The 27510-nt window shown below is 36.7% G+C and overlaps 5 protein-coding genes and 1 pseudogene across 6 annotated transcripts; 4 read left to right on the top strand and 2 right to left on the bottom strand.

Annotated features, from left to right (window-relative positions):
- Positions 1-62: 62 nt before the first annotated feature.
- Positions 63-1540, bottom strand: LOC116187525 (MAPK kinase substrate protein At1g80180-like). The gene has a single exon (XM_031516267.1). It carries the CDS (start codon positions 611-613, stop codon positions 296-298), a length of 318 nt encoding a protein of 105 aa, XP_031372127.1. The 5' UTR covers positions 614-1540; the 3' UTR covers positions 63-295.
- A 148-nt stretch (positions 1541-1688) lies between these two features.
- LOC116215846 (protein OVEREXPRESSOR OF CATIONIC PEROXIDASE 3) lies at positions 1689-4045 on the bottom strand. Of its 2 annotated transcripts, none has more exons than XM_031551631.1 (4): positions 3747-4045; positions 3178-3561; positions 2276-2584; positions 1689-2101 (listed from the first exon to the last, which is right to left on the bottom strand). In XM_031551631.1, exons 1-4 carry the CDS (start codon positions 3957-3959, stop codon positions 2021-2023), a joined length of 987 nt encoding a protein of 328 aa, XP_031407491.1. In that variant the 5' UTR covers positions 3960-4045; the 3' UTR covers positions 1689-2020. The 2 variants fall into 2 exon arrangements, with proteins under 2 accessions (XP_031407491.1, XP_031407490.1); XM_031551630.1 differs by having other exon boundaries at positions 1689-2051; positions 3747-4044.
- A 1988-nt stretch (positions 4046-6033) lies between these two features.
- Positions 6034-10427, top strand: LOC116187679 (mitogen-activated protein kinase kinase kinase 1-like). The gene is made up of 9 exons (XM_031516569.1): positions 6034-6188; positions 6301-7615; positions 7784-7868; positions 8010-8072; positions 8357-8514; positions 8648-8720; positions 8807-8866; positions 9509-9619; positions 9754-10427. Exons 2-9 carry the CDS (start codon positions 6672-6674, stop codon positions 9973-9975), a joined length of 1716 nt encoding a protein of 571 aa, XP_031372429.1. The 5' UTR covers positions 6034-6188; positions 6301-6671; the 3' UTR covers positions 9976-10427.
- Positions 10428-10694: 267 nt separating this feature from the next.
- On the top strand, positions 10695-12818 carry LOC116187680. Its single transcript, XM_031516570.1, has 3 exons — positions 10695-10941; positions 11633-11864; positions 12382-12818. Exons 1-3 carry the CDS (start codon positions 10853-10855, stop codon positions 12676-12678), a joined length of 618 nt encoding a protein of 205 aa, XP_031372430.1. The 5' UTR covers positions 10695-10852; the 3' UTR covers positions 12679-12818.
- Positions 12819-20518: 7700 nt separating this feature from the next.
- Positions 20519-22775, top strand: LOC116216073 (phosphoribosylglycinamide formyltransferase, chloroplastic-like). Its single transcript, XM_031551993.1, has 6 exons — positions 20519-21125; positions 21403-21514; positions 21747-21923; positions 22076-22202; positions 22305-22445; positions 22564-22775. The coding sequence occupies exons 1-5, from the start codon at positions 20759-20761 to the stop codon at positions 22416-22418; spliced, it is 897 nt and encodes a 298-aa protein (XP_031407853.1). The 5' UTR covers positions 20519-20758; the 3' UTR covers positions 22419-22445; positions 22564-22775.
- A 3634-nt stretch (positions 22776-26409) lies between these two features.
- On the top strand, positions 26410-27459 carry LOC116188681 (annotated as a pseudogene).
- Positions 27460-27510: the final 51 nt, after the last annotated feature.

The raw sequence follows: 27510 nt of genomic DNA, 5'->3' as shown, positions 1-27510 counted from the left end.
GTGTAAGATATCTCACGAGAAGAAACGTAGCGTTGGAGGAGTCGAATGAGATCAAAATCAAGACGGTCCATTCGATTAATATATTTTTATCGAATGAAAAATAATCAAGAGAGGAATTAGCAAGATGTTCATTGAAGACTTTATGCAATATAAGATTTTTATGATCGTTATTCGCACGATACAATAATATATTGGAAGGCACAGAATTATCTTAAGAAATGAATCAAAGAAGGAACACATGTATGTATGCCACAGAAACTGAGAATTTTCGAATCTGCCATGATTCCGATCCGACCTACTGATCGTCCTTCCCCGGCTTCATCTTCTTCCCGAACACACCCGGCAGGCCCAGGGAGAACTTTCCACGCGATGCTGAGTCCACTGACAGGCTACGGGGGCAGACCTGGGGCAGGCCGGCATCAGGGCCGTTACTGTCATCAAACTCCATTCCCGTGGTCCTGATGGCTTTTGTGCTTTTGCAAGGCCGGAGCTCCTTGAGCCTGAGCTCCATAATGCTCTCCCCTTCCTCGCCCAGGTAGTACTTATCATCCCACACCGGCCCCGACGACCCCTGCCTCCTGAACGAAACCGCTGACCTCTGCAGGGTTGCCATCCGTCACCTCACTCCCTCGGTTCCGATATGAAATGCTATGAATGTGATCGATATTGAGTTTGCATCTCGTTCCCGGGGGAAGATATATAAAAGGATCTTGGTGGAATTGGCTGCAGAAAGAGGTCATGAGTGGGAATCTGAGTGAAGGGTAGATGAAAATTAAACTGACTCCTAAGGAGGGAAATAAAAGCATTTCAAAATCTGTCTTCATTTTCATCCTGTCCTGCGTATGACCGGTCTTGTGTCATGTTCCGGCCGATCAAGTGAAGTCGAAACAAGAGGAGTCAGGACAAGTCACTAGAATTCAGCAATGACACTGCAAGCGTCTTTCCGTACAGAGATACGATACGATACTCTAGTTTGTTCCCATTCAACCAGCAGCTCCAGCTATGTTTAAATATGCAGCGATGGAGCTTCTCGTTCTCAAAGCCCGTCTGCTAGAGCTGCAACTCTATGACGCCACCCATGGAAGCCGCTGATTCCACTCCTGAAGTCGAATGTATATCCAGACTGCCTCTTAAGATATCTCAGCTAGCAGGCAGTAAACCTTCGATTATTCGGAAGAGTTATCGCTCTGTTTCAAGCCTTACCCATTTTCACTTGAATGCAGAGATTAACCAATCTCAAAAATCTTCCGCCTCCGGATGTGATTCCATCTTTCACTGCACAGCCTTATAGCAAACTTTATACAAGGAGACAATAACGTTCAAATCCACAGGTTACCCAAAACACCGGTGTCCACAACACTTGCTATTAGCGATTTGAGGGCAGGATGGGTTCGATTTCGTGTCAAGAGCACTTCATTCAGGAACATCCTTGCCCACTCTTCGAGATACTGTTCAAATCGGGCAAATATATAGGTGGTGTTTGGTTTCATAGTAGAATTTTATAATTGTGATTTTGATTTTGATTTTGAGTGGTATAAATGGGACCCACCCTTTGACTTTGTAAGAGTTATGTTGTTTTGTCATGGGAAAAAGTAATATAAATGGGACCCACTCTTTGACTTTGTATGAGTTATTTTGTTTTGTAGTGGATAGAATTAAGTTAGAATTGTGATTCTAAAATACAACTCTGAAACCAAACAGAGCCATACAATCATAACGAGAACTTTTGGATCGATAACAATCAAACGTTGCTCTCGCTAATGATCCGATGTAAAAGGGAAGTATAATAAACTCAGTCGATATTTAAATTTGCCCTTCACGTGTCATTACATCGATTCCACGACCAGTCACCATCGTCGGGCTCATGTCTTCCTGTGATACTTCTATTTACTATGTACTGATGAAACAGAAGAGGCAGTTTCTGTGACTGGCCGCTGATAAGGTGTTCGTTTATCGGGAACACCATCTTCAGCCCGTTTGTCTTCGAACCATTTCACGATTCTCTTGCGGGGAAGGCTTGTCACTTGCACAATGCTGCTGACGATTGCATTCTGCATTTTTTTTCGTTCACAGGAACGGGAAATAAGAATGCATAATTCGACTGCAAGAAAGAACAAGAATGTCTAATACGAAGGAACTGCTTTGAGATTAAAGCAATTCTCAGAAAAACAAAGAAGCACAGCCATTATTAAGTCACAAGCCATATTTTTGTTGATAGTGAAATTCTGAACATAGAACTTTCAGTTGCACAATTGAAAGAAAACATTTCACTTACGGTGGGGCGCTTTGTCCTTCTGTAAACATTCTCAAGGGTTTGAACTTGCACCTTCTTCAGTCTCTTTTGGGCAGACCATCTCTGATGCATTACATGTAGAGGTGCCTTCACCTTGGTCTCAGGTTCAGCATCATCTTTTGTTGCCTCATTCGGAACAACTTCCACTGCTCGAGGTTCAGAGACCAATTGTGTTTGTTCAGGTTCATTGGGCAATGTGGCACTCATCATTAGAAGATCCGGAGGGGGATCACGAAGCAGCTCAAGAACTATGGACCGATCAAGACCGAGCTCAGAGGCAAGAGTTTTGATCTGCCAGACACAAAAATCTTGTATTTAGTTTGATAATACGGAAGGGAAGTTGCAGGACACAGAAACAGAATAATGACATATCTTAGAAGCCGAGATCTAATATCAAATCAACTACATATAAATTTCAACCATATGATGCTAAATTCAGTCAACAATATTGATCTGCATCCTCCCAAGCAAAACATCATCACGGAGAAAATCAAAGCAGATTAAAGAATCCAAGCTTAGATGGCTAATGGTACTTGCCGAACTACATTACTAGTCTATGGTAATTTCACAAATTTCAAATTTTTTTCTTTCCTCCTTACTCATCTAGAGATTTGAGGTTCGGGAATCTTATGGTAGAACCACAAACTAGTAGTTGGTTGTAAACGGTTTATTCGCAAATCAGACGTCTTACTCATTTTACCAACAATTCAGTTAAATACAAGCCATGAGAATTCACGTTTCGCAGAAATTAATGAAGGGATCCATGTTGAGATTGCCCATTGCCCCGCATTCCCATTGCAAGGCCCATAAGGAGTGGTATACTCGAGCCATTGAGCAGTCTCAGATTCCAAACCGACAAGACAGAGATCCCAACAAAGACTTACACTGGTTTTTCTGCGGCCAGCTTTTAAAGCCGAAGCCAATCTCCGAAGCTGCCACCTCTTTAGCTCTACAGGTGTTTCACCATCTTCATCATCATCATCATCATCATCTTTGTCGTCGACCTGGTCAGCAGTATCATCATCATCCTCCCCTTGCTCACTATCTTTAGTTTCACCGAAAATTTCGATGTCATCATCGACCCCCAGCGCCTCCTTTAACTCGCTCTCCAGTCTAGTAAAGTCCTCCTCGCTTATCTCGAGGTCGTCATCGTCAAATGAAAGGTTTTCATCATTCTTAAGATCTTCTTCCAGTTGCTTAAAAAGTGATTCGAAGGCATCATCATCCAAGTCTTCATCTTCACCGTCAGGACTCTCATGTATGATTTGCTGGAAAGAAGGGCGAAGATATCCAATGATTAGAAAAAAGAAATCATTTGGGAAAACGAAAATGTAGCTCACGGTTCAAATTCGACGGCCGGACGAGCATTTCGAAGCTTAAACTATCTATCAATGACTTAGGAAGCAATCAGACTGAACCGTCGGGAATTGGGTTAAAGTAGAGATGATTCTACCTTCTTCTTCGCCTTCTTCTTGTTCTTCGCCCCGCAGACTGCAAGACCGAGCTGCCGACGGGGTGAGCGTGAGAGGGAGACAGCGGAGGTGTGGGACGGGTACGAGAGAATAAGGCTGCAGGGCTTGTTGAAGCCGAGGCCAGCACGTTTTCTGCTCAGCGGAGAGAAGAACTGAGCAGAGAACGAAGAGCTCATTGATGGAGCAAAAGCCATGAGCGTCGCACGGAGCTTGCTGGTGAGGTGTTCGATGGAAGACCTGCAAGAGAGGGAACATGAAGAGGAAGAGAATGATTTCTTCGCAGTCGCGTTTATGCTCTTTCTGATAAAATCTTTTGCTCTTTCAGATAATTTCAGTTTGACCCCTCATTTTTTATTTTCATCTCAATTTTCCCGTGGAGCTTGTTCCCTGTCTCAATTTGGCCCATGCATTTTAAGTTGTTTCTAACATTATCGAGTTTTTTTTTTCTAACCCGGGGTATCTAGGCTTCGTCCGACTAATTCCCGGGACTTTGTGAATCCCTGATGGCGCACATAGTAGGTAATCACGCCAAAGGTGCTTCGGTGGCCTTAATGGAATTTGAACCCGGAGTTGGGTGCAAATTTAAGCGCACCTTAATTACTAAACCAAATCCCATGAGGTTTCTAACATTATCGAGTTCCTAGCACTAGTTGATATCCCGCGCATTAAACATCGAAACAACCTATGTGAAGAAAATTGAGAGAGCCGTCTTACTTTACTATTCCACTCTAATTGTACTCGTATTGAATAATTTGTGTTGTTTCAAATCTGACAAGATTACAATTTTATTTATTTACGACAATCTCGGACTACGACAATGATACCTAATGAGAGCAAGGACGGACGTAGGCTTGACTTGGGAGCGGGATCTTTGAGGGAATGTATGGGAAAAGTATTTCCCTTGTTAGAGGATCAATACAAATAATTTTATCAAAAATTGACCAATAATATGTAATTTGTTTTAAACGCCCAAATTTTAAGAAAAGCAATTATTCCTTCAAGCCTCCAATGAACGCTACTTCGAGCCTCCTCCTCGGTCCATTCCTTATAAGAGAACTATGGTTGGATGTTATATACGTGGATACAAACTAATAGGTCGTAAAATTATTTTTCTTAAATGTCATCCTCTAATCCCCACACTACTTATATCCATCAGTTTGGTGACATTATGTCAAAATGCATCATCATATAAAGAATATAACTGAGAGAACAAAGATGCCGTATTACAAGAGCATCGTCCCGTGCGTGATGGCTTATTTGAATGGAGGGGTTTGGAGGGAAATGGTTCGGAGCAAAAGTCTTATCTTACGAAATTACGAAGGTTATAATACGTAAAAAAAACTATTGGAATCCAAAGTTGAAGGAAATTCACTATCCGAATTGTATAAGTTCCAATAATTCGTCACCTCCATCCAAACACAAACCAGCCAGGGGCCAAAATGGAATAAACACTCGAGAGTGTTGTAAGAAGAAAATCGAATCATCAGTGAGACTGAGGGCCATGCCGCCGGCCGGAGGGGCCGGTTTAGGCCACAGCGGTCGAATCCGCCCATTCTGAAACCCGACAAGCCGCTTCATCCAAGCCACCAACTAGTAATTATTTACGGGAAATGCCACTGGATACATCTTCCTTTTCCTGGTCTTATCTGATCCATCTTCTCTTCAATGATTATAAAGCTTAATTAATTATTCATTCATTGCTACTTAATTAATTCTTACTATTGTGATTAATAAATAATAATATGCTATTGGAATCTTCGACGAACCAGATCGGATCGGAAATAAGAGGAGACGAAACAACAACAATTATAATAATATTTTTTATTAATATATCGATATTGATTTGTTCAAATGATTCGACGCTTAGACCCGTTTGGTTTGATAGTTTGATTTTAGAATCATGATTTTGATTTTAACTCTACCCACTACACAACAAAAACACACATTTCCCAAGTCAAATTTATAATACCATTTCATTTGTCTTTTTCCACCATCAAAATCAAAATCAAAATCAAAGTTACTTTAACTCTGAAATCAAACGCACTCTAACTCTTTTAAAAAATCTCGAGTTCAAGTCTAGTAAATTAAAAAAATACAAGATTTTTCTTAATGAACCGATTTGGTTCAAATTAGCAATTACTTCTGGAAATCATGGTATAAATCGAAAAAAATAATTTTTGTTTGTATTAGATTTTCATTTAAAAAGATTTAATTAGTAATTAACTTTGACAAATCAAAAATGGAGAATGGCTTTGGCTTTTTGCTTCTTAGAGGAACTTCTTTGACAGAATCGACAGAGGTGAATTGTCTTTGACTAGCTCCTCCTCCTTCTCCGCGTCCGTACAGCTTCATCTTCATCTTCATCCTCCTCGGACCGCGACGGGGAAGAAACCCTAGCACCCCTCTCGAGCTCTGACAAGAAGGTGCGCGATGTGTTCTGGTTGAATTCATCTCAATGATTGCTGAATTTTCCAAGCTGCGGTGCAAATTTGGGAACTTTCACTTCTAACTTGTACTTACTCGTCGGGGTTCTAGGTTGGTGCTCTTCGTTCTGCGTAAGCTGAAGAAAAGGTTGAAACTTGGGCTAGGAGTTCCTTCGGGGTAATCTTCATCTGGGTAGATAATCTGGAGCAGAGGTAATCTGCGATAATGTAGAGATTAAACAATCTCGGAAATTGGGAAGTCAGGGTTGAGCTTGAGAAGGAGAAGCAGAGGGGATAGTATCTTCTTCTTTTTTTGTCGGAAAGTCGGTCCGAGCATACGTTTCTGGGAAAAGAGTTTAGGATTTCAGCATTCCAGTCTGTTTATATCGGGAATAAATCGGGATTTCGCCAATCGAAGTGCATAATTAGGCGAGCTTTACCTGTACCACATACTCGAGTCGTCCGTAAGGCCGCTTCTCACTGATGGATTCGAGTGTTCACCGGAGGAAACCGCGCCTTGAGCGCCGGAATGCAGCCAAGAACTTTGATTACGACCCAAGTTTGGTCTCGTCTTCCACGGAGGATTCTCCTTCACCTTCTTCTCTCCGGACTAGGTCGCTCGAATTGAATGATCAGACCAGCTTTCGGGTTGAAGGAAATGATGGGGAGTTTGATCGGATTTGCCGCTCCTTAGGGCTGTCCATTGACGACTTTGCCATCCCCGTGGCGGCCTGGCAGGCGAGCAAGATCCGGTCGTCATCGGATATCACTCCCCGGTCTAGACTGAACCGGTTGAGCTCTCCAAACAAGAAAGAAAGTGAAGGTGTGCCAGCCGAGTTGAAACAGAGTGAGCCGACTGAGTTGGCCAAAACCAGTGAGCCCTTGGTAGTGTCAGAAGTTAGATCTAGGGATCATTATAGGGACAGGGAGAGGGATCAGGGCACGGACAGAGTTGGAATCAGAGAGGTAACTGTGTCCACTCCAAATTTGTTACCTGAGCCAATTCGAAGTAAGGTCACCACAAAAGAATCCATTGGGATTAAGGGGGTAAGACCTCCGGTGTTAAAAGCGCCTCCTTCAAAGAACCCCCCAGTAATAGACAATGTGAGTTCCACTTGGGACATATACAGGGGTTTTGGGCCCGATGATGATAGAAACCAACCAAGCTCTGTGATCCTATCATATTTTGATGAAGAAGATGTCAAAGATGTAGAACAAGTTGTTGAGAGGCCAAGGGAGAAGGCTACAGAAGCCGTAGAGGAGCAGGACTTGTTTACAACCTCAAATGATGATGATACTTCAAGTAGCACCACAGAGCCAACAAACATTTCTCCAAATGGGAGAATTAAGAGGACCATCACATATTGGGAGAAAGGTGGTCTTTTGGGTAGCGGGTCATTTGGGTCAGTTTATGAAGGAATAGCCGAGTAAGTTCCGATGTTGCTCCAATGGTTCCTTTTCTCTTTTTAGTTTTTCATTATAATCTAACCAAATAGAGATGCAAATAGGTGTTTATAATTTTGGAATCTAGCTTTTAAATTGGGATTCAAGTTGTCTACTTTATTCATAATAAACATTGTTTTCTGCATCTGCAGGGATGGATTCTTTTTTGCTGTGAAGGAAGTTTCCTTGCTTAACCAAGGGGATCAAGGGAAGGAAAGCATTATACAACTGGAGCAAGTATGCATTTGTACTGTGTCAATAGTTTGTTTCTCGTTAACTGAATTCCAGTCATTGATTTAATAACCAATTGAAATGGGATGTGGATATAATCTACAAGCCATTATTCTCTCTCTCATAGCTTCCCTCTATACTTGGCAGGAGATTGCTCTGCTAAGTCAGTTTGAACATGAGAACATAGTTCAATATTATGGCACGGATAAGGTACCTTTTTTTTTTTTTTTGGGTATGTTCATATATCGAGGTTTTCACTGTTAGAGGTGTCCCTATGAATTTAGATGTTGCAAGCCAATCAGACTGTAAATCTGTTTGATCCTTTCTCTTTATTTCCCAAATTTACATCCATATAATTTGGATATTCTTCTCACAGTTATGCATTGGAATTCAATTTATATGGAGTTATGTTTTATACTGTCAAATTAAGATATATGCAAGTTCATCGGCACTTTCTTTCTTATCATATTTGCTTTTGTGAATGACCCTTGTAGGATAATTCGAATCTCTATATTTTTATCGAGTTCGTAACAAAAGGATCCCTTGCAAACCTTTATAAGACATATAATCTTCGGGACTCCCAAGTCTCTGCATACACAAGACAAATATTGAGTGGTCTGAAGTACCTTCATGATCGTAATGTGATACACAGGTGGGGCATCGTAAGCTTATCCTTCAACGTGACTTAAATCTTTTCTTTTTCTTTTGTGCATGCTAGAACCTGTGTTCGGACTGTTAAGTACATGCTTCGCTTCTCATGCCTTGTTTCTGTTTGATTCTTTTAGGGACATCAAATGTGCAAATATTCTGGTGGATGTTAATGGGTTTGTAAAGCTCGCAGACTTTGGATTGGCGAAGGTACTTTCTTCCACCTCTATAGGTCATTTGCTTCTAGTTATAGTAGATTTTGCTAATGGTGCCGTCTCACTTCTTTCTTACTTCAGGCGACGAAATTAAATGATATTAAATCTTGCAAGGGGACTCCATTCTGGATGGCTCCAGAGGTTTGCCTTCATCCCTTTCAACTTTAATTGATTTGATTAGTTATATGAGGCCGTGTCCTGCTCCAGTTCTCGTAAATTAAGGCTAGTTTACTGCTGGAGTAAGTTTCATTTCACTAGGCAATGCATACAGTACTATTTGTATAACCCTTTTCTCATTAATCAGTTGCCTCTCATCTAACAATGAATTCTTTGCTTAAGTACCCCATTTAATCGCTAGGATATAATTGCCTGTAACGACCTGAAAAGGAAAGATGAGGTAGCAAAATGATGATGATTGTATCCCTGTCCAAAGGAACTACTTTACGCATAGATGTCCGAGGAATACCATTTGGAAATTTTTACCCTGGTAAATCTGTAAATTCCTGTATTTCGTAAAAGCATTACTTGGCTAATGAAACAGGTTCATGGTTTTCCCTAAATTTTCCCTCAAGCGATGCATTTGAGTTTGTATCAGAGGTGCTGGAACCACCTTGTTTTTGTAGCTTCAATTGATGCTGTGGAATGTCTTAATCTACTTCCGATTCACATTGTCATTATCTTTGCCCCAAATGATTGCATCAGCAATTTTTCTTCAGTAGAAGTCTTCATTTTTCTTTCGTATAAGTCTTCATATTTTCTTACTCTGAAACTTGGTTGGTGTAGGTTGTGAAGCCCAAAAAACAAGGTTATGGGCTACCTGCTGATATATGGAGCCTGGGATGCACAGTTCTCGAGATGTTAACTCGGCAAATCCCGTACTCCAACTTGGAATGGGTATGTTCCTGAATTTTATTGACCTGCTTTTATGATATATTGTTCCTTAATTGTGTTCTTCACAACTAATATTAAATTACAAGGAGTTGTTAACTGTTCCGATGGAGTCTGCTAACTTTTTGTATGATTTGCAGATGCAAGCGATATTTAAGATTGGAAGAGGTGAACCGCCGCCAATTCCTGATACTCTATCGAGAGATGCACGGGATTTCATCTTGAAGTGCCTGCAGGTTAACCCAAATGACCGTCCAACGGCGGTTGAGCTCTTGGACCATCCCTTTGTGAAGAGGCCATTGATCGCTCCTTCACCCTCAGGATCCCCGGCTCCATACTATTTCATGAACAGAAGAAACTAGCACGTACCCTGTTCATTCTTCTTGCTCTAGTCTCTCCAAGCTTAAATAGGACTTCTAAAACGGATGCTGTTCAATACAATGGAGCCGCTGATCGGAGAGTACACAGCCGATGCTCGGACAGTACACAGCCGATGAAGCAAAGCGCTTCGAGATTGTTTCGGAGTGAAGTATATTTTTGCTTAGATACGAAAATTTACTCTTCTCCTTTGTCAATTTTTTTTTATTTATTCCTTTTGCCCTTTTTTGGTTTTTAGAGGTCCTCTTGTAATTTTCTATTGAGGAACTATAGGGGGCAAGGGTGTAATTGTAATCGATGTAAGAAAAAGGAAGGGTGAAAAAGAAAAAAAAAAAAAAAGATGCACAACCGACTGCACTTGTATTTCTTTCCTTTATAAAAAATAAATGCATGTAAATTTATTTGTAAGAACTAGATCGAAGGCCCGCGTTATGCACATGCTAGATTTGATGGGTGTATTAATAAATCGGTGACTGGACACAAATAATATATACAATCACTTCGGTTTTACATAATATTTGCATGAATTGAGTTAGTCCATTAAACCAGCTCTATGTCCTCTCTTTAAAGGGGTATTGGACAAATTAAGTGGTTAGAATAAGGACTTAATTAGTTAAAAAAAAAGAAATAGATAAAAAGGAGGAAGGAATTAGAAAGAAATATATAACAGGAGGAAGGAAATGATAAAGATAAAAAAAATATTTTGTGAGGGAAAGCTAACAGAAGTGTTCCCGTAGACAGACGCCCACCAGATCCCTTCCCTGTCTTCTTCAACCTCTCGCTACCATCATCAGCTCTCTTTCTCCTTCGCTTTCATCGGCTCCCTGTTCTGTCCGTCTACCAAATCCTCTGCACGTACTAATGGCGACGAAGGGATGGGCGAGCAAAGTCTCGGCAATATCCGCTCGAGTATACTTCTTCTTGATCATCCTCCAGATCCCTCTTTTTAGGTAATCATCATCGTTGGTAACTGTCCTTGAACTATTCAACAGATGATGATTGCCTTGCGCTGTCGCTCTCGCTGCTGCTGTTTTCTCGAGCGTCCCATCAATTTCTAACTGGGATTGAGCGTACAGCTAGTTGTTTTGGCATATGAGATGAACTCAAAATCGAAACTTGCACGCACTCTCTTTGTTTGCATGTCCTGCTTTAGGGGGCGGAATAGGATGTTGTTTAAGTGATGGGATCGATCGCATGAGACCGGACGCCATCGGGCGTGTGGAGGTTCTTGAGTCGATACGATACTCTAGCTGATTTCTGATGATGAATGAGCAAATTTGGCAATCCAAAAAATGGCTACTTCCATATGCTAGTCGTTGTTTCAGAAATTTTCCATGTGTCGGAGGGAGTTCGAAGTTAAAATTTCTGGAATGAGAACCTTCTCTCAACAATTGCAATACGGAGCTGACGGTTAATCTCTTTCTATCTCAATAATTGTTCAGTTCAAATGCTGATTGATGTGAGAAGCTTTACGTAACGGGTAAAAGCCGTGATTGTATACAATGTTGCCTTTTCCAGTATGTGTTTGAACTGAGAATTAATTTCTCTGTATAGCACATGAATTTTATCTTGGAAGAATTGATGGCATTTTGTTGGGGTTAACGTCGAGTTCGTTTCCTCGTTGGTGGTCTGTTTCCACAGGGTCCCATGCAGGTCCGGCATGTGCACAACACCGATACAGGTCACATCATCTCAGTTGATTGCGAGTGAGATCTTTCCTGCCCCTGTTGTGAAAGCCCTTCTGTATCCCGGAGCTATCGTGCATGGCCTTATCAAGAACACGACTGTTCCAAGATGGGGTGATTTGCTAGAGATTTATAACTTGAACGCCATGAAAGAAGCCTCACCAGTAGTTGACCTACACCGCTTAGAGGTTCCTTCTTTCAACTCTCCTTCCTTGGTTCTAGTGTTTTGGCATCTTTGTTCATGGATGACTTGAGCATCTGAAATGCAGACTCTGCCATCCAGTAGTTTGTGCATTCTTGACATTTCTATGATCATTCCTCGCAGTATTAGCTACACATGGCATCAATATTGATGCCTTAGCACGTAGTAGAAATTTCTATGTATTGTTTTCCATGTCATAGAACCCATATCTGACACTGCTTGCTGTTGGTCAAATTGCATAGGATCAGCTTAGTTACGAAAGTTGATCCTTGTTATTCTGAACTTTTAGGTCGTTTCTATTCATCGTGTGCTCCCTTGATTAGGAAGATTGTAATATTTTGTATTAACCGAAATTGGTTGGATTACATTAGCCACTTGTTAATTCTTCATCTCTGTGCTTAGCTCATTTTAATTCCTCTCAGCTTTATTTGTACTTTGCTCATTTCATTCAGCTCTATTTGTCATTAAACTCTGAATGAGTTCTTCATCCCTGTACCTAACAGGTGCTCGCAGGAAGCTATTTCTGTGTAGCGGGAGCAATTGTGGGCATTCTGAAGCCTGGGAGGATGAGCATGTTTGGAACACTGCTTGTGATTTGGGGCCTTGTTAAGGAAGGGATGCTGGGAAAGCCAGTGAACACGGATCCTGCAAGAGCAGTTTATGTTTATCCAACAATGGTGTTAGCGTTAATCTGTGCCCTGTCCTCCATCAAATACGATGTAAAGAAAGCCATGAGGGCTGCAGCTGCTCGGCCTATTGCCAAGCCAGTGGAGAGGTCATCTAAATCTAAGCTCAAATAGAACTGTATCTTTGTGGTTGTTGAACGTGTTGGTCATTTTTGCCATGAGTAATGTTTGTTGTTTAACGTACGAAGAGTTTGTTTTCTGCTTTTGTTTGTGAATACTAGACAATTAATTGATAATACCTTTTCACTTCTGCAGCAATGTTCTTAGAGTTTTCATTCTTCCCCTTTACTAGAACGTGACAATAAAAAGTTTACTAGCTGGATGGATCAGTATGTCGACGTTCTTATCACGAGTTTGTTTAATTGCTCTCTGCACATGGACATAATTGAAGTCAGGTACCAGCAGAGATTACTGCCTTCCGAATCTTTGCGCAATAGGAAATGATCCTGTATAACATCGGATCGAACACTCCTCCAGTTATCCTGTTGAAGCCATCACAACTGTAGTGAATTGTACCGATCTTGAGCATGGAAGCTGATGCAGGTCTCATTATAATTGGAGAAACAAGTAAACCTGTACTCGCTAATTGCCAGGTTATGAATTAACATGGCCCCTGAGAACGAACAGGAATGCGAGTTCCTCACGTCTTGAAGCCCAATATCGATGTGAATCTGCCCGGAGGGTGAACGCGCCTCGACTGTGGTACTCCAGGTGTGAATCTGCCCCGAGGGTTAACGTGCCTTGACTGCGGCACTCCAAGTTCTGCCATGAGAATGGTACCTGGATACTCAACTGAGTATCTGTGTCTGAGTATCGACTCCAAAAAACAGATCATTTTCCTGTGGAGGAATGTCTCCTACAATGATCAAAAGGCTCATCCAAATTACAGGTCAGCGTGGTTTGAATACAAAATTCTCGGAATAAAGGATTGTTCGCGAATTGTGTGGTCTCGTCCCAAATGTTCCAGCTACCGTCAACATTTGCCTCGTGTTTATGAGATTGGAGCCGTTTCAAAGATTATATATATCTAGCAAAAGCAGGACTATCGAGCTAACTCATCAACATTCAAGTTTGAGTTGGAAAACATGTGGGGCCTGCAAAAAAACTCCATAAAAAAGGCATAAGCACCGAAGAACGGTCACAATATTGGGGTGTCCAATAACCAAAAACCCGAATCGAATCCAAACGAAAATCAAAATAATTTGAATAAAAATTATGCCCAAGTTACTCATAGAGAATTTTTGAAAAAAAAATGTAAAAAAGCACGTTCACCTAATTCAAAATCGAATGGATTTTCTGAGAGCTTTTTTTTTATTTACTTCTCTAATATATACATCACTTAGAAAAGCATTTTTTTTCCAATAAAGTTCTCCTACATCTCCACTATATAATGAACGATTAATGGAACTGAATTTTCCTTTTTAAAATTTTGTATTTAATTGTTTTAAAAAAAGAGAAAACTATTAATAACTTAGGGTATAAAAATCGTGATAAGCTAATCTCAACTTTTTCTAAAGTCTTATGAAAAATTCTTTTTCATTAAATTTTATTCTTTGTCCTATGTACGCAACATGATGTGCTTTATTTTCTTTTTCATTCTTATGGAAAATTTTCATTTTTTTAATCTTTTTTCCAATTCTATGCTTTTTTATCTCATATTTTTTTCCCAGTTTGGTTATCTGAGTTTTTGCCTTAGGAATGCGATTTCTTCAACATGTTGTCTTTTTTGCAACGCATGTATTAATATCCTCTTTGCTTTTTTTACAAATTTTTTAAACATGCATTAATTTGTAATTATTTTTTAAGATGTCTTATAATTTATTGAGGGAATTAGCATCTCATAAAGATTCATGAAAGATAAAAGTTAGAGTAATACAAAAAATAAAAGTTAGAGTGTTCAAATTACGCCGCGCTGTGAACATAAAGAGCAACAAATTAATCAGAATGGATATAATTCTTCTAGATGAAAAGGTAAAATATTTCTTGTTTTGAATCCTCAATTGATATGTAATTTTATGCATGTGAAAATATACATGTGCATTACACTAATGCTAGTTACAATCACATGCAATAAGGGCTATAAAATAAACGAATAAGTCATTTTCACGTTGTTAATACTTCACAGAATTTCATGTTATATCATGTGCAATACACGGGCTCCACGATTAATCTATATATATGAAAGCAAGATACTATGTGAGCCCGGCTAGATAGCCTCAGAACGTTCCATTTCTAAATAGAATTTTATCGGTTTTTTGAGTTTTTAAAATTTTAAATTATATTTCATTATAAAATTAGTAACAAAATCTTTCGGAATAATTTTCAGTTATAATATCCCATTAAAAAAAGACTGAGAATATCACAAATCTTTTGGATACTATGATTATCTCTAACTGAAGGCCATATGAATTTTCTGAATGTATTTTTTTATTTTCGAAATTATTTTTAATAATTTTTTTAAAGATATCTCATCATAAAATTTGTTTTCTTGATGTCTTTAATTTTTATAATTTATATAATATAATCTATTTGAAAAATGAGAAGATTTTATTATATATAGATATTATTTAATAATCTTGAATTTTTTAAAAATAAAAATTAATATTTAATCACATATCCATTTTTGAATGGAATTTTCTCTATTTTTTGAATTTTTAAAATTTAAATTGCCTTTTATTATAAAATTAACAAAAAAATCTTTCAAAATAATTTTCAGTTATAATATACCATTTAAAAAAACCAAGAATATCACAAAATCTTTTGAATACTATGGTTATCTCTAATTGAAGGCAATATAAATTTTCTGAATGGAATTTTTTGCGTTCTTATTTTTTATTTTTGAAATTATTTTTAATAAAATATATTTTTTATAGTTTTTTTATGTCTTTAATTTTTATAATTGATAAAACATAATGTAGTTAAAATAAATTATAAGATTTTATTATACATATAGTTATAGATATTATTTAATAATATTGAATTTTAAAAATAAAAATTAATATTCCATCACATAAATATTAACATCAAAATAAGTATATAATAGCATATATATTCTGAAAAAGGAGTTTTCTAGGTTTTTTATTTTTTATTTTCAGAATTATTTTTAATGAAAAATATTTTTTAAAGATATCTCATCGTAAAACTTGATTTCTTGATTTTTTTTAACTTTCATAATTTATATAAAAGTAATGTATTTAAAATAAATGAGAAAATTTTATTATAAATATAGATATTATTTAATAATCTTGAATTTTATAAAATAAAAAGTAATATTCACATTGATATTTACATCAAAATAAGTATATACTAGTATATATTCATACACAATATAAATATATTAATATAAGGTTATGTGTACAACCTTTGGTATATGTATAGGAAGAAAAAGTATATATAAATCATATGTTGTTATAGATATCTATTCTTAAAAATAGATTAGTTAATATTTATAGGTATATAAATTATATTTTTTAAAAAACAAATGAGATTTGTTCACCGAAAAAGGAAAATAAATCAGATTATATTTTATTCGAATTATGTACGATAGTTATTAATAGAGATTATCATACACAATTAGACGCTAACTCTCGAAAAGTATATCTATTCATAGATACAAGTTAGTTAATTAAATTTTTTCATCTCTCTATAGGTATTATTAGCCCTTAACATGAAGGTGTTTGTTTATTTTATTCTTTTTGTTTCACTTATGATTCTCCAAGGAGTTTTTCTTTTTAATTTTTTATTATATATGTATATATATTTAGATTGATAAAAATATATCATGTAATGCACAAACTCTACGACTAGTATATATAACAACAAGAACATGGCGGACTCTACCAGATGGCCTCAAAACACATTGTTTCTAAATAGAATTTTCTTAATTTTTTTGAGTTCTTAATTTTTATAATATCTTTTAATAAAAAATATTTTTCATGATAAAATTTGATAATGGAATATATTTCTAACTTTTGAATGAGATACATTTACTTGAATAATATTTAATAAATCACAAACTTTTGAATTTTTAAAATTTAAAAATGTTTTTGAATTTCCTGATGTTTAATATTGAATATTAAAATTAACATATTAAAATTTAATGAATTATATATATGAAAGGATGAACATGGTAGGTCCAACCATAGGACCTCAAGACGCTTAATTGTAAATGTTCTTAAAATTTTCAGTATTTCTTTTAATTTCAAATTTTTAATGAATTATAAATTACAAATATTAAGTAACAATAGCATGGCCCTTCGAATTCCCATATATCCTATATCTATTTATATGAACAAGAAATCATGTAATGGAGGGGAGCGAAACTCCATTTCAAATATTGTGTCGGATTCCTCCCTCTGACCCGTTCTTGATCCAATGTAGAGACAAGGTACGATAGAGGGACTAATCATTCTTTTTTAATTAATATAATATAATTATTTTTTCAAAAAGCAAATTAAATGATATCTTTCTATAGATAGTCACAGTAAATAATGTAAGATTATACCTACTTTTCAAAAAAGCAAATTGGATCACATATTTTATAGATAAGGATCTTATTTACTTTTCAAAAAACAAATAAGATCTTATTTTTAATGGATATACTCTGTATGATATATTACAAGTATGAAGTACAACACATAAAACTATAACCGGTGCGGCTCTTAAAAAATACTACTACGACTAGACACGAACTTTAAAAAAGTACGTCTACCATTTGACGTGAATGTGAGTTGTTCATTTTTATTTTTATTTTTTTAGTTTCATTCACTTTTGATTTTTGATCTTGAAAAAAAATTAAGACCTACCAATCTTATTTTTTCCATTCTTTTTTGCACTGATTTGCGGGCTCTCCGTGGAAGTTGTCATTCTTTATCGTATCTTTGTGTTCCGCTTGATATTGGGTGTCAATTATTAATTATTGATGGTTCTTCAAGATGGGTTTGCCAAATTCTTTTTCTGATCGTTGATCAGGAGTTCGTTAGTCTTATATTGCTTTTTCACTTTCATCTTTCCACGTAGAATCTTTTTAAATATTTTATTCATATTAATTTCTTATCAGATTAGCGGATCTATCACGTGTAACGTACGAACTCACAACTAGTAAATATACGAAAGCAAGATCATAGTGGACGCGTTCAGATGGCTTCAGAATGCTCAGAAGCTTAATGAAAATTTCTCACTTTTTTAGTTTTCTTTAAAAAAATATTTTCAATTTTATTTTTTTAAAAAAATAAAGATATAGATTTGTAAATCACCAAAAAAAAATTGTAGGATAAATAGTTATTTTCTACACATTTAGTTCCTCTCTGCCCATGGAAAACACTTTTTTTTTAAACCATCGTCTAACACATGTTGACCTCACTAATTTTTATGCACCTACGTGCATATACGTGTACTTATTGGACAAGCTCCCGCCGTTTTCTATCCATGCAACATCCAAAACATTGAATTGTCTAGATCATAAATCCTTTTTTTAAGATATGGCCGGTATTGGCTTTTCAAAAATCAAATTATGCCGTATATTTTATAGATATGAATCATATTTGCCTTTTAAAAATAAATCGGATTATATTTTTTATGGATTCCGTATAATACGTTTATATAGGATGAATCACAATAAAATGCGAACAATTCAACTCTCAAAAAAGTGTTTTTACCACTAAACGTGAACTATTAAAAAGTTCATCCTATATTAATACGTTTATATAGGATGAATCACAATAAAATGCGAACAATTCAAAAAAGTGTTTTTATCACTAAACTGAACTATTAAAAAGTTCATCTACCATTAGAAGTGAAGAAGTGTTTTTTTTTCACTTCTAAAATTGAAGGCTGTTAATTTTTGAATTTTTCCTTTCATTCTTATGAAAAAATTCACTTTTAATCTTTTTTTACCAAAATATTTTGCATTTTACCGATGTCATAATTTCTTTCCAATTAGTGATATGGATGCAAGCCTTATGAATGCGATTCATCAATTTTGTGCACTACCTTTTTCATAACGCATGTACTAATTGGTATCTTTGATTTTTAATATGCTTTTCGCTTATTATTATTTTTTATTTATGTGTTAATTTGTAACTTTTCTTTTCCAGGAAGTCTTATGATTTATAGAGAGAGGTAGAACCTGAAAAAGATTCGTGAAAATAAAAGTTAGAGGGATCAAATTATTGGAAGATGTGAACACAAGGAGCAATGATTTAATTAGCATAAATTTGATTCTTCTAGATGAAGAGATTTTTTTTTATTGTGATATATATAATGAATGTGGAAAAAATAAAATTACTTTAAAATTTTGGTATTGATAGATTAACTAAATTCATGCAACTATGCGAAAAAATCAAGTGAAAATATTCAGGAACCAACTGGATGAAGGATTTGTCTATGCTATTTAGAATTTCAAAGCATCAATAGTTTATGCATAATATCGCCCAACTGTTAGTGATTTGAATGTCATATTTTTTAATAATAACATATGTACAGAAATTAGAAAGAAAATTCTCAATTCTAAAATATAAGTTTGAGCTTGCAGATATCGATTTCTGACAAATGCAACATCCATACTATATTGACAGGTATTGATGTAATTTTTCTTTTAAGATTGGTGAAACTATCCCGTGCATAGACTCCACAAATAGTATATATGAAAAACAAGAACATGATGGGCCCAGCCAAATGATTTCAGAATGTTCAGTTGCTTAATGGAATTTTCTCAATTTTTATGAGTTTTTTTTAAATTAATTTTTAAAACATAAAGATAAATTTATGGATCGGTCGTTACCTTCTATTTTCTTGAGATTCCTTTAAAAAGATTTTTTTAAATTTTTTTTGAAATATATGAATATAAATTTGTAGATACGGTTGTTATTTTCTCAATGTTATAGTTTTTTAAAAAATAATTTTTATATTTTAATTTAATTTTTTTAAAACATATAAATATAGAGTTTTGGGACCAATTATACTTTCTCGATTTTTTGAGCTTGCTATATAAAACATTAAAATTTTAATTTTTGTATAACTCGTAGAAATAGATTCATGGGATCAAGCATTATTTTCTCAATTTTAGTAATATTTTAAAATATAAATATTTTATGTAGATGGCCTCACAATGCCGAATTGCTAAATGATATTTTCTCAATTTTTCTAAAATAAATTATTATTTTTTAAAATATAAAGAAAAGATATGGATTTGTGAAATCGATCATTATTCTCTATTTTTTAGCTTTCTTCAAAAGTGAGTTTTTAAATTTTATTATTAAAACTTTTAAAGGACAGATTTGTGGAATTGATTAATATTTATGAATTTTCGAGCTTTTCTTGTAAAACAAAATTTTAATTTTAATTTTAATTTTTTAGATTTTGAAACATATAAACATAGATTTGTTGGACGATCATTATTTTCTTGACTTTAATGAGTTTATTTTTTGAAAGGAAACTTTATTTTTCCAAAATATGTAGATTTACGATATATGTCATTTTTTTTAGTTTTTAAAATACAAATATTTTTTGAAAAGATTAAATAAAACAAATTGCACAAGATCATATTTGTTTTTCGAAAAGCATTTTAGATTATGTTTTGCATTAAATATGATGTTTTATATATTTACTTTTCAAAAACAAATGTAGTCATATTTCGTAGATAGATATAAATGTAATGCATGATCTATATTATATTTTATATGATACGTTATAAATAATGAGGTACCACGCATAATTGTGACCATCTTACTCTGAGAAAATATTACTATCACTAGACGTGTGTTCTTCAAATTTTCACACGCACTTAAGTTTTTCAGTTTTTTTTTATACCACGAGCTTTTATGGTAAAATTATTTGAGCATATTAATTATGCTGTAGTGTGAAATGGTTTTTTTTTTGTTTTAAAAAAAAGCGCTATTGTTGTAATTTACCCCTTTTATTCTAATGAGGGCATTCTACCCAGTCCTCCCCGCCGCCCGCGCCCCCCCCCCCAACACTCTCTCTCTCTCTCTCTGTGTCACGGCAGCGGCTGAGCTGCGCCAATTTGCGCCCTCCCTCCCTCCCAGACAGGCGTCCAGACCGGTTTATCAACTCAGGGTTCCGGCAGCAGTGCCCGTGTTGGATTCTGCGGAACAATTGATGAGGTAATTCTTTGGAATCTGTGTCCACGAAAACTCGGACTGTCGTCAGCACTTTGAGAGCTTGGAACTCAGACATGGAGCCCTGTGGTTCTGGTCTCCGTCTCAATTCGAAACTCTCCTTGCTCCCAAACCTCAAAAAATCCTCGCTTTTCCCTTCCTCTTCGATCTCATCTCGCCCGTCGGTTCAGTCAGCCAGCTGGGTCTCCCTCAAGACGCCCAGCCGCATGACTTATTTAAGGGGTCTCTCCGCTCAGAGCAAGAGTAGCGTGGAGAAGGTGGGGGACCTAATTTCTGACCGTAGGGATTTGGTCTCCGCGATTAAGAGGAAGAAGCTTGCTGTATTTGTTTCGGGCGGAGGATCGAACTTCCGGTCGATTCACGAGGCGTGTGTCAATGGGTTGATTCATGGAGAGGTTGCTGTTCTGGTTACGAATAAAACAGGCAAGCTTTTATTGAAATGGTGGCTCCTTTCTTTCGATTTTTTTGCTTCCGAACCTTTCTCTATGTACTTTGGCATTCTTTACTTGTGTCCTGTTCTTTCGAGGACATTCTAAGATTTTGTGGCTCGTACTGATGGGAAGCATGTCATGTATGAGTTTTTCAAGAACCATCTGATTGCATTAGTATGAGGGCTCATTGTCTAGACCGCAGCTTAGGAATCATTAAAATTGTAGAATACCTGTGACGGTTGGTTTGTTTTTTGTATTCCAAATTGTAGATTGTGGAGGTGCAGTCTATGCAAGAGAGAAAGGTATTCGGGTTCTCGTATTTCCAAACACGAAAGGAGAACCCGATGGTCTATCAGCGAGTGACCTTGTAACAGCTCTTGGGTATGTTCTTATTAAACCATACTTGCATTTTCTTTCTATATATCATTTGCATTACTTGAGAATGGGTCTACACATCTTCGTTTGCAGTAAGTCACTCGAAGTTTAGAAGCCTTGTTAGAAAGATACTATGGAATTGATCACTGATTGCTTGGAAGTTGTTCTCATTTTAATGCAATATCTATTTTCATCTGGTCCTCCTTGAATTTGACACCGTTATCTTTCTTTTAACTAGGAGTGCCGACATTGATTTTGTTCTCCTTGCTGGGTATCTGAAACTTATACCGTCAGAACTAGTTCAGGCTTACCGGAGATCCATCTTCAACATTCATCCCTCGCTTCTCCCAGCATTCGGAGGAAAGGGCTACTATGGGATGAAGGTTCACAAAGCAGTCATTGCTTCTGGGGCAAGGTAGACTCCACTGCTCCGGGTTATGAATTCGAAACTTCTTTACATCGCCTTCATCCTCTCATTGTCTAATGATTCTAATCATTTTGTAACGATAGTAAGCTTTCTTGTTCACATCATCTCCATCGTCTCATCGTCTAATGTTTGGGGTTCAGATACTCGGGTCCCACAATCCATTTCGTTGACGACCATTACGATACCGGTCGCATCCTCGCTCAAAGAGTTGTACCTGTGCTCCCCACTGACACAGCAGAGGAGCTAGCAGCTAGGGTTCTCAAGGAGGTAAGACAGAGACTCGTGATTGGTTGACCATTCTTGGTCTATCATTTGAGCTTCTATAATACAAAATGTAAGTTGCATGTCAATCGCTTAAACAAATCTCAGGAGCACCGATTATATGTGGAGGTTACTGCTGCTCTGTGTGAAGATAGGATAGTTTGGAGGGACGATGAGGTCCCACTCATTCGAAGCAAAGAAAACTCGAATGAGTATTCATAGCACGAGAAGAGATTCAATGGCCAAAAGGTTTGTTTTTTATTCACATTTTTAAATCTCTTCTTCTATTTATATTTAGTTCAATCTAGGGTGAGAGATTGGAATAATATTTTGCATGACCTGTTTCGGTTTTTGATTTTATCTGCAGGCTGTAATTCATGGATAAGTGTTTGTAGTACTCGGAGCACATCTTTTTCCAATCAACAGTTGATATTTGGGATTTTCCATAAGCTCATTTTGTAGTTGTAACATCATATTCTCCGAGATTAGGCAACAATATACAGATTTTGGGATTTTGAGGCTTTGGTTTTTTTTTTTATAATAATATATCCATTCGACCATAAAAATGGATAGCCCCCACATTGCGTCTATAACATCTTATAATCATCAGGTAACTTGAGGACTTCTTAGTAGGGGTGGCAATTCGTGTCATGTATAAACGGATTCGTGTCATCGAAGTCATAACCCGCACACGACACCGATTATTAAATGGGTTAGGTTTCACATACACGAGCACGACACGATTATATCCGTGTCAACCTGTACAAGACACGTTTAAACCCATTTATTAAAACGTGTCATAACAGGTACACGTATACACGACACGATTATAACCGGTACCCGAACACATTAACACAACCCGTTTACCTGGCACGACCCGTTTAGCCGGACGCGTTAACACGACCCATTTATTCGTTCAACCGGTTACCCGGACACGTTAACACGATCCGTTGATCCGTTTAACCCGATTATCCAAACATGTTAACACAACCTACTTAAATTTTTCCAAAAAGAAATGAGAAGAAAAAAGAATCAAGATTTGCACAATCTAGGCACTAATCTTTCAAAGGAGAAAGTATGAAAATCATGAAGATATGGGCAAAAAGAACTAAAGGAATATAAAAACTTAGATTTCAACTTTAACATTGTAAAACAGTAAAGAAATGAGAATAATAATCCTCATATCAATTGTCACATCTAATTCATCAAGTAATTACACTAACCAAACCCAAAAACAAAGAGATTCCATCTTTTGCATTGCAGAGGTAGTACTTCCTGTTCTTCCTTGCCCACTAAGAACAGTGCTGGTTTGCGGGACAAACCGACATATGGTAACAAGGAACGAACGACACGTCCAGGCGGCAAGTGCCATAAAACAGCACAACCTCTCTAAACAAGACAAAATTCAATCCATACACACCACGCGTCTCCCCTCCATGACTAACCTTAGGCCACTTCTCTTGATTGTCTATAGCATGCAAGAGAATCGGGAGTTTCCATTACAGCTGCAAAACAAATAGGAGAATGCACTCAGCTTAAGCAAAATCGAGAATAAGATAGCAAGTTAAAGTGCAGATACATAGTGACGTGTTAGATAGATTTTTGAAAGGTTAAGGAAGGGGCATGAGGTTCTTACATATTAATCATAATCCTGCAAGCAACCTCATTGATCTACCGCTCGCATGTGGTCCATGCTAAATATCTGGAACTTCATGTGAAAGAAGGAATTGTAAAGTCATTGAATTAGGGGTTTGAGATACCAAAAGCACTCAAAATTAGTTAGCAACAAAGACAAAATCAACCACTAGTCGTATGTAGCAGCCATATGACAGGATATAACACCAGAGGAATCCAACTCCAAATCGTACAAAATATCTACTTCAATTGTGAGTCCCGAGAAAAACATGTTGCATAGATGGATTTAGAAACTCATGAATGAAACCCTACAAATGTGGTCATATTCTAGATTTAGTTTCCTATTCCGTTATGCAACTCAATTAATGCAACAGGTTTACAATGTATTGTCCAGGTCAGACATTGACAGATGAATGAGATTTCTCGAGAGGAGATGACAAAAATATAAATGTAAGCTTCAATGTTTAAGTAACTGCTGAAATACAAATATACAAAATGTTACATCCTTTGGAGGACAAGCAGCAACCTTCAGCATTTGTAGACTGATCTGCTTTCATTGAGTTTACCCATGTGCTTGTCTAGTTCACCTATTATATCATAAGCAGAAGAGCCGGAAAGTACAAAACTTAGATTACTAATAGCTGCAGATCTAGTTACTAGTTTCATTTCGTCTGCTATGCAAAATGGAATGAGAGATTTACTTCTTCACTTTTTTTCCCCCCCAATAAGTCGGAATGCTGATGCTGATGAAGTGAAAAAGAATAACTTACTTGTAACTGAATACCATGCGGTGAAGAGATCAATAATGAACCTTTCAGGCGATTAACTTCTGACTGATCCACTTCATGGTAGACCTAAAAATATATACAAATATACAAAACGTTACATCCTTTGGGCTCAATATAATCAATACACAACAATTTAAACTACAGACATAACCTAAGATAATAGAAAGAAAACACGAGTGGGAGGAAGGCATATTACATACAAGAGACTGCTTTCCGCGGACGGGAAGACACAAAAACAGAACAATCAGCAAAGCCTGGATAGGGAAAGGGAGTGCTTTGGGGTCTATAGAGCAGGAATACGTTTATCGAAAAATGCTTATAGCATTTAACTTGTGCCTGTTCTCCACTAAATACGATATTAAGAAAGCCACGAGGTATATGAACCTGCTTGACCTATATGCCAAGCCAGTAAATAGGTCATTGAAATCTAATCTGAAATGGAACTGTAAGTTCGTGATCGTTGAATGTGTTGCTCATTTTTGATGAGGAGTCGGTTGGGAACAAACCGAAGAAGGATGAATCCAAGCTTCTGTTTGGCACGTACTCGATCGCATTGCCGTCTGCTCTCTTCTCCTCCTGCAGTGCAGCATCCCAAAATCCCAAGAAGTCCTTTGGTCTTTCTGTATTAGTTGCTTCAGTTGCTATGAGGTTTTACGCTCTCTTCATATATGAATGGATAAGTCGAATCATGAATTCACGTTTCTTTTTAGAGTACTTCGGGAAGGCACATGTATATGTTCAGAAAGTCGAGCTTATTACACTCAAAAAAGTCATCTCGACAGGTCCTTCAATTCTTTTGGAGAAATATGTCGACGTACGAAATGCTTGTTTGAAAAAAAAAGTTGTAACTTTGCAGATAAATGTCCATCACTATATTTTATACAATATACTTATTTAAGAACAACACTTAATAACTATTACATTATATGTCAAAAGCTTTTTTTTTTTGGTAGAATATGTCAAAAGCTTTTGTAGCTAAAGAAAAATGAGCTTTTACTTCTAAACTAGGAATAGAACAAATCCTCAATTTCACGGTCTACCTTTTCTACCGCGCTAACAAGGATACAAATTCATTGTCTTGTCAAAAACATTGACATTCCTTTCTCTCTGTTAGGAAAAGATTAACGTTTTGAATGATCGGTTAACTGTTTCTCACAAAATATAATAAAAATCAAACTAATCAAACCAATTTATTTGAGTTGCCGAACCATTTTAAAAGAATAATCACTTTGTTGAGATTTTCAGTAGTGTTGATGTAATATAACTTTTTCGTTTATGAATTATAAACTTCTTAATCGACCATGACTTGGTATGAGATTTTTTTTTAATTTTGTTTTTAAAAAATATTATAAAACCGCCTCACTGCGAATCCGAACCAACCATGATAAATAAAATAAAAAACATTTTATTTTTTCACATGCTAACCATCCTTGATTATACGTTCTGAGGTTCCCTTTCAAGAACACCAGTCTCTCAAGTACGTAATGCCCACGTCGAATCTGATATGCTTGATCTGATGACCATCAAGAAAAAGAAAAAACGATGATTCCTATGTACATACACTGATAATAGGCTACACGATCACATATGATTATGTCCTCATCGTATGGACTGTGCACATGTGCTGTATTTAATATCAGTGTCATGTGTTTGGCTATTCGATTTTGTGGCTCATACTAATGGGAAGCATGTCATGTATGAGTGTTTCAAGAACCATCTGATTGCATTAGTCTGAGGGCACCTTGTCTAGACCGCAACTTAGGAATCATTAAAATTATGGAATACCTGTGATGGTTGGTTTGTTTTTTGTATTCCAAAAGGTAGATTGTGGAGGTGCAGTCCGTGCAAGAGAGAAAGGTATTCGGGTTGTCGTATTTCCAAACACGACAGGAGAACCCGATGGTCTATCAACGAGTGACCTTGTAACGGCTCTTAGGTTAGTTCTTATTAAACCATACTTGCATTTTCTTTCCATATATCATTTGCATTACTTGAGAATGGCTCTACACATCTTCGTTTGCAGTATGTCACCCGAAGTTTAGAAGCCTTGCTAGAATGATACTGTGGAATTGATCATTGATTGCTTGGAAGTTGCTCTCGTTTTAATGCAATATCTATCTTCATCTGGGTCCTCCTTGAATTTGACGCCGTTATCTTTCTCTTATCTAGGAGTGCCGACATTGATTTTGTTCTCCTTGCTGGGTATCTGAAACTTATACCATGAAAACTAGTTCCGGCTTACTAGAGATCCATCATCAACATTCATCCCCCGCTTCTCCCAGCATTCGGTGGCAAGGGCTACTATGGGATGAAGGTTCACAAAGTAGTCATTGCTTCTGGGGCAAGGTAGACTCCACTGCTCAGGGTTATGAATTCGTAACTTCTTTACATCGCCTCCATCCTCTCATTGTCTAATGATTCTAATCATTTTGTCACGATAGTAAGCTTTCTTGTTCACATCATCTCCATATTCTCATCGTCTAATGTTTGGGGTTCAGATACTCGGGTTCCACTATCCATTTCGTTGATGACCATTACGATACTGGCCGCATCCTCGCTGAAAGAGTTGTACCTATGCTCCCACTAACACAGCAGAGGAGCTAGCAGCTACGGTTCTCAAGGAGGTAAGACAGAGACTCGTGATTGGCTGACCATTCTTGGTCTATCATTTGAGTTTCTATAATGCAAAATGTACGTTGCATGTCAATAGCTTAAACAAATCTCAGGAGCACCGATTATATGTGGAGGTTACTGCTGCTCTGTGTGAAGAGAGGATAGTCTGGAGGGACGATGGGGTCCTACTCATTCGAAGCAAAGAAAACCCGAATGAGTATTCATAGCACGAGAAGAGATTCAATGACCAAAAGGTTTGAATTTTTATTTACATTTTT

This window comes from Punica granatum, chromosome 8, assembly GCF_007655135.1.
Source record: "Punica granatum isolate Tunisia-2019 chromosome 8, ASM765513v2, whole genome shotgun sequence".
NCBI lineage: Eukaryota > Viridiplantae > Streptophyta > Magnoliopsida > Myrtales > Lythraceae > Punica > Punica granatum.
Note: the sequence above shows the minus strand (reverse complement) of the source record. Positions and strands in the feature narration are given on the sequence as shown.

Bases quoted from the DNA above. Each gene is read 5' to 3' on its own strand.
- LOC116187525 (XM_031516267.1), bottom strand. From the start codon at position 613: ATGGCAACCCTGCAGAGGTCAGCGGTTTCGTTCAGGAGGCAGGGGTCG.
- LOC116215846 (XM_031551630.1), bottom strand. From the start codon at position 3,959: ATGGCTTTTGCTCCATCAATGAGCTCTTCGTTCTCTGCTCAGTTCTTC. The intron at 2,585-3,177 runs GTAAGTCTTTGT...TGTGTCTGGCAG, and splicing joins CTGGCCGCAGAAAAACCAGT to ATCAAAACTCTTGCCTCTGA. The intron at 2,052-2,275 runs GTAAGTGAAATG...AAAAAAATGCAG, and splicing joins GAAGGACAAAGCGCCCCACC to AATGCAATCGTCAGCAGCAT.
- LOC116187679 (XM_031516569.1), top strand. From the start codon at position 6,672: ATGGATTCGAGTGTTCACCGGAGGAAACCGCGCCTTGAGCGCCGGAAT. The intron at 7,869-8,009 runs GTATGCATTTGT...TATACTTGGCAG, and splicing joins GCATTATACAACTGGAGCAA to GAGATTGCTCTGCTAAGTCA. The intron at 9,620-9,753 runs GTATGTTCCTGA...TATGATTTGCAG, and splicing joins CGTACTCCAACTTGGAATGG to ATGCAAGCGATATTTAAGAT.
- LOC116187680 (XM_031516570.1), top strand. From the start codon at position 10,853: ATGGCGACGAAGGGATGGGCGAGCAAAGTCTCGGCAATATCCGCTCGA. The intron at 10,942-11,632 runs GTAATCATCATC...CTGTTTCCACAG, and splicing joins CTCCAGATCCCTCTTTTTAG to GGTCCCATGCAGGTCCGGCA. The intron at 11,865-12,381 runs GTTCCTTCTTTC...TGTACCTAACAG, and splicing joins TTGACCTACACCGCTTAGAG to GTGCTCGCAGGAAGCTATTT.
- LOC116216073 (XM_031551993.1), top strand. From the start codon at position 20,759: ATGGAGCCCTGTGGTTCTGGTCTCCGTCTCAATTCGAAACTCTCCTTG. The intron at 21,924-22,075 runs GTAGACTCCACT...TTTGGGGTTCAG, and splicing joins GTCATTGCTTCTGGGGCAAG to ATACTCGGGTCCCACAATCC. The intron at 22,203-22,304 runs GTAAGACAGAGA...AACAAATCTCAG, and splicing joins CAGCTAGGGTTCTCAAGGAG to GAGCACCGATTATATGTGGA.